Below are 12,705 nucleotides of genomic sequence, written 5' to 3'. Positions count from 1 at the left end.
GCGATAGGTGTTGGTTACTTTATAGATAAATATTTTCTCTTACAAAATGTATAATCTGTATGTAAAATATGTGAGGCATTACTATAGATTGAACGGAGTATGCCTCCGTATCAACACTGGAATGATGTCGGATATAATAATATATCAGCCCCAGGAGACATTTGACTGCAGAAGTAGAAGCAGAAGTACTTCTACTTTGATACGTTCGGTACATTTGGCTCATAATACGTCTGTACTTTTACTTCGGTTAGATTTTGAGTGCACAACTTTTAGTTGTGGGTCTTGGTTCTTCGGCCACAACGTCACTGCTGTGCAGTTTTCCCTTTGTCCAGCCCAACCAGAACCTCGGGGCTACAGAGGCTCAGACCCGGAAGAAGAAAAGAAAGGGAAAACGAATTTCTTGTTTTTGGTTTATCATTGAATTTCTTCTGGGTCTTCCAGCAGTCCTGTTCCCAATGATCTCCTCTATCTTTCTGGGAACACAAACCTTCACGTTGTATGGTTTTCAGGTTGCACCATCACCAAGAAAACTTACTTTGAACAGTGTGTTTTTCCATCTACAAACAGGTTCAGCGCCACCTCCGAGGACACTGAGGTCAAGTTCCTGTTACTATTCCAGGGAATTTAAACATGATCAAATGTAGACATTTGGTCGACAACAAAAAAAAACTTTCAACACATTTATAAATATTTCTTAATAAAATGTTTTTAGGCAAAAAAAAACTAAATAAAATAAAACAGAATGGATTTACTTGAATTACATGCTCAGCAGTGTGGGGAAGATTTTGAAACAGGATTTGAACCATGAGATATAATTGAACAGGTAAATGAATGAATGAAATGTGACACTGTGTTTTTTTAAATACTCTGAAAATTGTACAGAGTTTGGTTGCTGGCTGTAGTCCGCACTCTCTTCTTCCGGCCTGAATTGAGCTTTCGACCACAAGCCTGCGTGCCAATACTTCCCTGGCGTTTTCAGGACTCCGTGGAACGGGGTTTACCAAACCGTCACACCTCGATCCGGCTTTCCACCACCAAGTCATCCAGCTCTGATGTGGAGCCGCACATCTTTCTGTCTGTCTGCTCAAATATTTCTAACGGTCAACACGTAAAACCCCCGGATTCTCAAGACCTGTACATCAAATAACAGACAAAGTGAAAGCAACGGCTGTGAAAGCTCCAGAGTGGGAGCAGGGCACTTTTGTACTAGAGCTGTGGTTGCATCTCTAGACTGACAGGTGCTGCTGACACATCCGGCCGGGAGGAGGCGCGGGGAGGAGGAAGATCACCTGAGCCGCAAGTAGAACTATACCGCCATCTGTGGACAGAGCTGGGCAATGCAATAATAAGGCGAGGGCTGCAGGCGGGCCGCAGTCCTGCAGCATTCGAGTCCTGCTACTGCTTAGAGCCGGTGATGGGAGAGGTTAGCAGAGCTTGCAGAGCCAGTGACAGCAGCAGAACCACACCGTAAGAAAATACTCGATTACAAGTTAAGGTCCTGCATCCAAAATCTAAATTAAGTACCAGAGTATTAGCAACAAAATGTGCTTAAAGTGTCACAAGTTAAAGTACTTGTTATGCAGAGTCATATGATCATTATTATTTATCTCATGATACTGGATTGTTATTACTGATACAGTAACACGTAAATGGTAGATGGTCGAGGTGGAGCCAATTCTAGTGACTGTTGGGCACTTTAATGGGAAAAAGACGTATCACACTTCCTAAACTGATGGTGTGTTTTGTGTGTAAAATCTCCATCTGAAAAGTGAGTGTAGCTGCCAGATAAATGTAGAGGGGGGGAAAGGGTGAAGTGTTTGCCTCTGAGATGTAGCGAGGAAGTGCAAAGCAGCATAAAATGAATCCTAAAAAAAACAACAACTCAAGTACAAGTACTACAAAACTGTAGTAAATGTACTTCTAGAGGTGTAATTTGGGACCCGAGTTATCACGTTTGCTGTTGGTGAATGAGTGGAGGGACGGTTTACGACACGCAGTAATACATGTGTTCCGGGACAGGTGTGTGTGCCGTCATTCAGGTCAGGGGTTCTCAAACTCTTCTGAAGCTGCCCGTGGCGGTTAAAGCGCCGCTCACGATGACTCGCAGGGAGGTCAGAGTGCGCGTGCAAACCGAACCGTTCAAGTGCAGATGCGATCACATGGTTACGGAGAAATCAAAAGTCGGATTCGTAAGCAATCAAACCCACCACTGCTCAATTCGATAGGCTCGGCATTTTGTTGCTGCGGCCATGCTTGGTCTGGTGTGACCAGCGGTGTCAGAAAGCTTTGCCGTACGAACGACTTTACTGAGCCAGCCCACAGACTCTGTGGACTCGTCTACTCGCGCCACTGTTCTCCTGTGGTTCCATTCGTTCCATGCATTTGTAGTCGTCACCTGTGGCCGAAACTGGACAAAACATCATGTTGCCTTATTTTAAATACTGAATTTCTATGACTGTACTGTTGTGGCACGGCTAACAAGTCTTCTGCGTGTTAAGTCTTGGAAAACCGCTAACATGCTGACGGCGTTGAGCAATAAGCGGCGGAGGAACGTAACTAGGTACATTCAGAAGCCTGTATTATATTCGTCAAAATGGCAATTTCACCGCTTTTTCACCTGTCTAGACCACATTAAACCAGGTCTAGCTCAAAGACCACTCTGCCTAGACTTCTCAAATTTAGATTAACTAGACTAGATTAACAAGGAGGGTGTAAAGACTGTCTGAAACCCACTCTCAGATTAATTATATTTGTGAAACACAAAAAATGTTGATTCCGCTGCTTTTCCCCATCTAATCTGAAAACAGACAAATCTTCCTGGAATTTTTCTCCCATGACGACAGCGACGAGGAAAACACGCTCCCGTGTCGTAGGCCCCTTCCTCTGCCTCCAAAATCATGGAAAGCCAGTCACACAAGCCATTACCAGCGGTGGAAAGTAACTAAGTACATTTACTCCATTGCTGTGCTTAAGTCAAACTTTGAAGGTACTTGTACTTTACTTGAGTATTTCCATCTTTATCATACTTTGCACTTCTACTCCACTACACTTGTCTGACAGATTTGATTATGGGTTACTTTTCAAAATAAGATAAGATTCAAATATAATATTAGAAGGTTTTATAATATGTAATAAAATAAGATTTTTTAAACTTATAATAAAATAAGATTTTACATACAAAACATGTAATCAGTTTATAGCATATGATGGATTATTACAGGTTTAACTACCCAGCAGCACATAAATTAGATAAAACTAGCTTCTGTGCGAACTGTACCAACTCCACCAGTGAGATGCTACTCACATTTTAATGAGTACTGGGGAGCATATTTCTGCATACTGAGTATTTTTACTTTTTAATACTTTATTTTGCCGATAAATTGAGTTGTTGTTTTTTTTTCCACAACGTAGTATTGCCAGTTTTACTCGAGTAAAATATCTGGGTACACCTTCCACCACTGGCAATTACAGACAATGTATTAATATTAAATTCTGCCCATTGTAATCAACTAGATTTAAGTCACTAAATTATTTTGTACGTATTAAAACATGACCCTGGAACTTCCCAGATTCCGTGTGGAGAAAAACTAAACATGTCGAATGATAAAATAAATTACTAAATAAAAACATGAAATTTATATAACATGTTATCTCGGACAAACTAGGAGATTTCACAACCGGTGAGAGTAGGTTAAAAAAAAGTTCGACAAGAAGTCAAGAAGTACGCAAACGGAACCTCAATCTGGGCCAATGGCTGACGAGAGATATTACGCGTGGGCCTGACTGGCAAAATCCGACCGACCAATGGCAAAGCCGCAGCCGCGCGACCTCGGGGAAGTGGCAGGCGGTCGGGCCAATCGGAACGCTCCCCGGGGTGCACTCATGGTGAGCGTAACGGGCGCGCGCGCTGGCTGTGTGCGCGCAGAAAGCAGCTACGCAGGAGAGAGGGGCTGAAGCCGAATGGTGGAGCTGAAGATGGCGGATGGCGACAGCGGGAGTGAGCGCGGTGGTAGCAGCGGGGGAGGAGGCGGAGGCGGCTTCCAGCACTTCCAGAGGGACCAGGAGACCCAGGAGCTGGCGTCGAAGCGACTTGACATCCAGAACAAGCGCTTCTACCTGGACGTCAAGCAGAACAGCAAGGGCAGGTTCATCAAAATCGCCGAAGTAGGGGCCGGGGGCTCCAAAAGTCGCTTGACCCTCTCCCTGTCAGTGGCGGCGGAGTTCCGTGACTACCTCGGGGATTTCATCGAGCACTACGCCCAGCTAGGGCCTAGCAGTCCGGAGCAGATAGCCCAGGCTACTGTGGGTGAGGACGGCGGGCCCAGGCGGGCGCTCAAGAGCGAGTTCCTCGTCCGGGAAAACCGCAAGTACTACCTGGACTTGAAGGAGAACCAGCGGGGGAGGTTCCTGCGAATCCGGCAGACCGTAAACCGTGGACCTGGCTTTGGAGTCGGGGGCCCTGTGGGCGGCATGCTGGCCGGCCAGACCATAGCCCTTCCGGCCCAGGGGTTAATAGAGTTTAGAGACGCCCTTGCTAAGCTCATAGATGATTACGGGGGAGACGACGAGGAGCTGACCGGGGGCACGGCCGCCGGGGGCTACGGCGAGCTCCCCGAGGGCACCTCCATCATGGTGGACTCCAAACGCTTCTTTTTCGACGTCGGGTCCAACAAATACGGGGTGTTCCTGCGTGTGAGCGAGGTGAAGCCCAGCTACAGGAACTCTATCACCATCCCGTTCAAAGCCTGGAGCAAATTTGGAGGAGCTTTCTCCAGATACGCCGAGGAGATGAAGGAGATCCAGGAGAGGCAGAGGGATAAAATGTACGAGAGGAGGGATGAGTCCGAGGGAGACGACGTGGATGACGACTGAGAAAACTAAGTGAAACAGCTGTTAGTCCAGTTACGTGACAGATCTGCAATATAGGGATATTTTGCAAACCGACAAAAAAAAAAAGAGAAAAAAAAAGACAGATTAAGTGCATGACAAATCGTGCTGTAATAGCCTACTAAAGTATCGTGGCGTTTAAAAAAAACAAAGTACATGTGCAGGGAATTATTGGTGTATTATCCTAAATTTTGTAGGGTTGAGGGTTGGAGTGGTTGTGTGAATCTCTGAAAGCGGAAAAAAAAAGTGGACTAAATGTGTAAATGAGATATATCTCATTGGCTGAAAAAAAGAGTGCTTTATTGTAAAAACGAGGAGGAAAAAAAAAGAAGAAAGAAGAAAGAGAGAACCTACTATAACCAGCAAATTGGTTTTTATAACTAGAAATGAAGCCAATGAATGCTTTCCTATTTGCAGCATAGTTTATATTTAAAGAGTGAGGAGTCAACCTGTTTAAGATGTTTTCCTTGCTCACTTAAAGGAGAGAACTAGCATCCATTGTATTCCTGTTCCAGTCCAGGTCTCTCCTCAGTGGGCAGTTTGTGGGATCCTTGCAAGTCAGTCAGATGAACCCTGAGAGGAATGTATAGACAGCTGCTGTCACTCCGTGGGTGCTTTGCGTCAGATGTGTCTGCAGATGAAGAGCTGTCAAACAACACGGAGCTCAGCAGCAGCAGCAGCAGCAGCAGCCGAAGCAGCAGCAGCAGCAGCAGGCTGTTAATTGTAAAGATTACCCAAAATGTTAGGGGAAGTTGCTGAGAGGATTATCTGTAAGCCCGAACAACAGGGGCCTCGCGGACTAAATTAAAGCTTTGACTCCAGTAGTCAATTACGGTGCGGATCAGCTGGGTTTTATGTTATACATACGATCTTAGCAATATTTTCAAAACAGAATTCACATTGTTTTCAGTGAGATTCACATTCAGCGAGGACGAGCAGTCTGTTTCTTGACACCAGAGCATCCCTGGTGTTGGAGAACGACCGCTTTGGAAAGCCAACACGTGGGGAGAGGACTGTCTTTTGTGTTCACTATGTGGGAGCCCACTCCACCAGGGACAACATACAGATATGCACACGGGACTTTTAACGATGCTCATTTGCTCCCCGGCGCCACTACAAGGGTCCAAATATCTGGCAGTTGGACAGGAGCATCAGACGCAGTGGAGCTTCTCTGATCTTTTAGCTCTGCCGGACTGCAGAGCGTCAGTGATGAGTTTTGTCACCAGCCTCTCTGTCATGGTCAGGGCTGGACCGACGTCGGTCTCAACCAGCCACGGGCCATTTCTCTGACGTAACTGACAACATCTTCCAACACGTGAAGACCCTGGACAGAAACACATTGATGGATGTTTTCTTTTTGTTTTGTTTTGTTTGTTTGTTGTTTTTTTTTCAAAAGAGAACTATATTGAAAATGAGATTCTACTTATAGGAAAGATATTACCGAACAAACCAGCAAAAGATATTTTGAAATACCTATAAAGGAAAATGCATTGTGTAAAAAGAATTTCAAGACTAAAAATATAAGATAAGGTTAATTTCTTAAAACAAAGTTTTGACTCAAACCTCCAGATTATTTTTCATTTTGTTTTTCCTAGAGTGAAAGTATAACACTTCCTTAATTAAAAGTACTTTAAATGCAATGACCAATGTTGTGACTGTATATTTTTAAACCCCTGTATTCATATTTAAATATGAAACCTATATGTTCTGCAGCCTAATTTACGTAATCTGAACAGGAGGGAGCTAAAGAAATATGACTCTTTTCATTACGGATTATTCTGATGATTATATTCTTGCTTAACTTCCCAGAATCCAGTGTGACATCCTCAGATTTGCTTGTTGTTTCAGTCCAGCAGCCCAAAACTGACTTATATCCAATTTTTTTTTTAAAAACAAAAAAAAAACAAACACAAAATCATCACACTTGAGGAACTGGAACCAGACAATAATTGGTGTTTTTACTTCTCAATCATTTTTTTTCCCCAAAAATTTTTTCTCTCTCTCTAAATCTCTTATAATTTCTGGCTGATATTTGTCCAAAGTTGCAAGATGCACAGAGAAACCCTCACTGGGAAATCCAGCAATATCGAATCCAGGCCATCACTGTGGTGCTTCAGAGGTCAGTGTGACGATTTAAAAAGATGCCACATGCAGTGTCCACATATTGAATGGGTCTTGGGCTGCAACTGACAATTATTTTCATTAGCAGTTTACCGTTTGGCCAGTGACGTGTCAGAAAGCAGCGAAAGTGCTTATGGCAGGTTCCTAAAGTCAGAGATGAAGCCTTCAGATGCCTTGTTCCATCCGACCATCGGAGAAGCCAAAAAAACAAGTAATTCCTCACATTTGAGAGGCTGGAACTGGAGAATTTTTGTCATCCTTCCATAAGAAATTACTTAAACAATGAATCGATCATTTTCAGTTGACAATCTGTCTTTTTATGTTACTTTGAGTCCAGATTGTGCTACATTTTATGCTTCCTGCTTCATCTGGCTTGGTTAAAACACTATTCGCATGATCTGCATAAGTTTTTTTTTTTTTCTTTTTCCCTCTTTATATGTAAATGTTGATCTTTCTGAATTGAATTTAATGTCCCTCATTTCATTACTTTTGCTCATCAAGAACATAAGCCTCAACTACACTGTGATAAGAAATGAGAGTTGAAATGAATGGTCGATTGACGGATAATTCATTGGTAACTAAAAGCACAGTAGGATTAGTAACACGATGTTCCTAAAGTATGAATAGTAAAAGTATTAATCAGGCTGAATGGCCCCTGTCAGTATTATTTCATTGTATTGGATCATTATCACTGTTTTATTAACTGCTCTTAACTGTTGTAGCCTGTCGAGGTGGAGCTCATTTTAACAATGCATCCTATTTTATAAACTGGTCGTGCTGTATGTCTTGAATGCAAGAATTTTAAATCTAAAAGTAACCCCCTCGAGCTGAAACGAGCAGTGGATCGCGGTAGAAATGAATCGGTCACTATTTCCGATAATCGACTAAACGATTCACCTGTTTCTCGAGCAAAAGAGCCAGATCCCCTCTGGATTGGGCTTCTCACTCCTGAGAATCGGCTTCTTGTCTTTGTCGTTTGTGAGGGTAAATTAAAAATCTTTAGCCGTCTGACTGTCGGTTGGATAAGAAGCAAGCGAACTGGAGACATCACAGTGGGCTTTAAGAAACGAAGCTGGCTTTGTTATCATTGTTCAGATTTGTATGAACTAATTGATTCGCCTAGAAAATAACTGGCAGGTCAACTGATACTGAACGTAATCGTTAGTTGCAGCCCAAACCAGTTAACCGGTCAACTGATACGGAATGACTCGCCAACTGCATTTTGATTATTGATGAATCATTCAAGTAATTTTTTTAAGCAGAAATGTCAAACGTTTGATTTTAGCTTCTCAGATGTGATGATTTGCTGCTTTTCTTTGTCACGTCGAATCTAAATGAATCATCTTTGGACCGTTGGTCTGACAGAATCCAGCGGGTTGAATTTGAAGACTCTGGGAAGTTGTGAATGATGTTTGAGCTGATTGATCGAGACAATATTTGAAGGATTAATCGATAACGAAAATGAGCGTTAGTTGCAGCTCCACTCATTTTTCAAGCAAAAATGGCAGAAATTTGTTGTGGGGCTCAGACTGACCCATGTCAGATTCATTATTTCTCCGGGCACCCAGAAACCAACCAGTACTCTAATTTAATTGATATACAGTAAATGAATTGGCAACAATTTTTGATAATTGATCAGTTGTTTAAGTCATTTTTACAGGCAGAAATGCCAAAAATTCACTTGTACCAGCTTCTCAGATGTGAATATTTGCTAGTTTCTCAGTTTTCTATCTGAATCTGTTAACTCGGGCTTCCGGGGAGAACGATGGGCAACTGTCACTATTTTCTGACATTTTATACACTTAATTAATCAATTATTAAAGAAACAAATTGTCAGATGTATCGATAATGAAGATGATTGTTGCAGCTTTATGGTATTTCTATGATGTATGTTTTCTGCGTGTTAATCACTTGACACAGAAAAAAATTGAAGCAATTTGATAAAACGCCCAACAACGAAACGACCACGGCGTAAGCGAAAAAACCTGGGTCTTCAACCCAGGTTCCCGGCAGAAGACAAGGCCCCACGGCGGCGGGTGGAGGGCCCGCAAAGCTTCAGACAGAATTGTTAGTAAGCAAATCATGGAGCAGTGAAGCTGGGGGTTCTGTGGGGGTTCTGGGACCCCCCCGGGAAGTTGCCCACTTGGCCTGGTAGGTACCCCAGCCTTGGATAAATCGAGTACCTTCGGGTTTTGGGCTGACGATCAGATAAAACACAGAATTTGAAGACACCACCACTGGCTAATGGACATGGAAAACACGACGGGCGTTTTTCACAAGTTTCCGACGATTGGCGGAGGAAAGGTTCACCGATCAGCGCGGAAAATAATCTGCAGATTAAGCGATAATGAAAATGATGGTCAGTTGCAGCCCTGAAAGTGGCTCCGGAGGGGTATGAGGAGCATCTGCTCCACAGTTGCTCCCCTCGCACACATGCACACAGTGTTTGGCCGTGACGCAGCAGCTGTCTCTCAAGTTAATAAAGACTATGCAGGAAACAGCTCCACACAACGAGAGCTTGTTCTCGATCCGCAGCAGTGCAAAATCCCAACGACACGGCGTTTTAGTCGTGGTCAGTCAGCGCCCTACAACCGCCTCATCCCTCGCTGCACTTATGAGATGAATGTATTGTGTGGAAGTATACCGCTGAGCTTGTTTTCTGACTCCGTTGTGAGGAGCAGAAAGGGGGGGAGTAATTTGATTCCCTCATCTCCCCCTCCCCACGCTGACCCGTTCTCCTGTTGTTGAAGCCTTTTCACTGGTTCTCCTTTGCCCAGATCCCTTCTCCTCCTCCATACCCCCACTCGCTCGGCGGTTTCGTACGTTTGGCAGCTGTCAGGCGGCCGTGCGTCCGCCGTAAGGGCCTGCTGACAGGGCATGCCGGCTATTTTAATGTGGGAGGCCTCGACAGACTTGACATTCCTGGCGTCGGAGTCAGCTGTGGCGTTACGACCTCATTGCCCGGGGACACGGTCGTACAACAGTTTGATTGTGCTGAGATCTGCTCACATGTGGCGCGCACAAGATCCTCCCGTAAGGAACACACAGTGGTGAGAGGTGAGCTTGTCAGTTTGTTGTGGTCAAAGCGCCTCCTCGCTTAGTCCCTGATTGTTCCCGCGGTTCCGTACACGCTCCGGCACATGATTAGTGTTCAATTACTCTTTATCAAAAGAAATGGACTACCATCACGAGAACAAAATGCCAGAGGGGAGAACGTGGTACAGTGAGCAGCATTGCCTGGTGGGACAGACACAAATTGGCCCAATCGTCTTCACTTACATGAACAGACAGAAACAGGACATAAAATGCTGCAGTGGATTAAGTGAGTTACACTGTTGGCTACAGCCTTTTAGCCCACATTTGTTTAAATTTTGAAAAATCAAGTGTGACGAATTCACAATTAGGAGTCCCTGTCTGCTATATACTACTGGATGGACCGTCGGCTATCAATCAGTTATTTTTAGAACAAAGAAAACTCAAAAAACCTGGTGATTTTCAGGCAAGTTCTGCAGCCATACGGAAATGTCTTTTTACTGCTACTTCTAACAGACGTGGCAAGGGATTTAAAGCGGCCTGCCTTAATGCCCTTCACGGGCTTCGTGTCGCCGCCACAGGGCAGCCGTTGATCGTGTTGATCAGTGGGGCCAAACAACAAGAACTAACTTCCTGTTGTATTTAGGTCACCAGCACCTCGCTTACATTTTGAAAACCTTTGAAATACGCCCAAATTTTTATGTAGGTGGAAACTGCCTAATGGTACAAAAAGTAGGCCAGGGTATAAACACCTGCCTTAATGTGAACACACAGACATGACACACGTATTTTCAGACGCCCCGTAAACACGTACAGAAATCGCAGTAAAAAGAGGACCCTGATGACTCCAGAACTTGCCTGAGAATCATCAAGTTTTTAGGCTTTGCTCATTATTAAACTCATTCACTGATAGCTGTCGGTGCATCTAACTGTGCAAAGTAAACAGGAACTCCTCATAGCATTTTTGGCATAACTTAATGTTTAACAAAATATAAACAAATACAGGATAAAAAAAAAACAACAACAACAACTGGGCTCACATTGTAGCATAACATTGAAAAGTGGACTACCGTTTACAACGACTGGGCGGGCGGTAGTTTTCTAATTTGGGTTCTTTTCGTCGGTCAAATCTGGCTTGGCCAGTGTAGCAGCTAGTTACAGCAGCCCACCAATCGCCCTTTGAGTGAAGCCCTACAGCAATTTTTCTACAACCACATATTTTTCAAAGATAGCCAGCCTTTGCTTGGATAAACCCTGTAGTCCATAAACGAAGGACTCGTTGAGGGTTTGACCTACATATGTCTGCATACATTTAACAGTCCCAAGCCTTCCAGAGCCTCCTCGTTACCGCATCTGTCCTGGCCTCTCTTCTTCCATGGCATGATGAGATAGCTCATGTCTCCTAATGGGCAAAGGACATGGAGGGTAGGCGAGATTTAAAATGTTTTCTCTTTCGGAATTGAGAGGACGTTTTGATGTCATCCCCGGTCGCATTTTTGTGGCCGATGGCAACACCAAGTGTTTTATCTCACACTGGGTGTATCTGTTACCCACATTTCTTCCCAGTCAGTCAAGCATCTCCCTCTCTGCTCTTCCCGAATCCGTGTATTGGTCCCGCTGGGCTTAAAAACGTGGGCGTATTTGCTCTACCGTCAGCTTCCTCTTTTTCCTGTGCTTTGCTGTCACCTATTTTAGGCGCAAAGCTCTGCTCTTTGAGCTTCCTTTTTCATCATAACAATTGAGAAGCACAATTTATGAATTTCATGACAGTTTCATTGAGCTGTTACGCTCAAAACACAAGTTGTAGTCGTTTCACACATCTTCTTAAGTTAAAATCCATCCACAAAGATGTTAAAATAAGGTGTGGCAGTTATTAAAAGTTGGATTTTCTACCAAGGTGGAGAATTTGGGTTGCAGTAAAATGTATCCCGAAGGAAGACCAAGAGTCCACAGCCATGGCTACAGTGGCTCTGTGAGGCTGTGCTTGCAGACTCAGTGGTGGTTTAAGGGCTCATGTCATGTTCACCTTAACCAGGTTTCCATCCAAGTATAACGCAATTTTTAACTGGATTTCCAAGGAGTTTAGGAGTCGCCTCATCAAGAGCCGGTGGAGCTGATCCTCCACTCGCTGCTGTTAAAGCACCACAGAAGAAGAGGACGCAGCGAGACGAGGTTCGTTAAGAGAGCTGCAGTCAGAGCTTGGACGATGGGAAACCGTGTGGAGAAACGTGACGGAAATCTGACGTTTCTGTCGGTTGCATGTGTTAATGTGAGGAAGGTTCCAGCCTCCTCATGGCTCCACACAGATCCGATGTTTCCGTCTCCTCACTGGATTTGACGAGTGACGTTTCAGTTTACGCAATTTACATACTCTATTCAGGTCGGTTTCCATTGCGCTTTGTTGCATTTTGCCTTCACCTCAGCCAAGCATAAAAACTTTTTGCGATACTCAGAGATTCTTTTCAACTTTCCGGTGCTTCCTCTCAGGTTAGTCGTGCTGCCAGAAAGTGGCTAAAAAGTTCTAACAATTACAAATGACAAGAGCCTTCTTTGAAAACTATAGTAATATCAAATTTTCAAGGGCACTGGTAGACCAAGCAAATGTACATTTGAACAAAGTCTTCATCACATATTTATTCAAACTTATCACTTGGTTACACAGCA

At 43.9% G+C, this 12,705-nt stretch overlaps 1 protein-coding gene across 1 annotated transcript; it reads left to right on the top strand.

The window, feature by feature from the left end:
* Positions 1-3,907: 3,907 nt before the first annotated feature.
* Positions 3,908-4,956, top strand: purbb (purine-rich element binding protein Bb). The gene has a single exon (XM_040157895.1). It carries the CDS (start codon positions 3,961-3,963, stop codon positions 4,870-4,872), a length of 912 nt encoding a protein of 303 aa, XP_040013829.1. The 5' UTR covers positions 3,908-3,960; the 3' UTR covers positions 4,873-4,956.
* The last annotated feature ends 7,749 nt before the right edge of the window (positions 4,957-12,705 follow it).

This window comes from Xiphias gladius, chromosome 20 (assembly GCF_016859285.1).
Source record: "Xiphias gladius isolate SHS-SW01 ecotype Sanya breed wild chromosome 20, ASM1685928v1, whole genome shotgun sequence".
Lineage (NCBI taxonomy): Eukaryota > Metazoa > Chordata > Actinopteri > Istiophoriformes > Xiphiidae > Xiphias > Xiphias gladius.
This window is presented reverse-complemented; position numbering and strand designations above follow the sequence as displayed.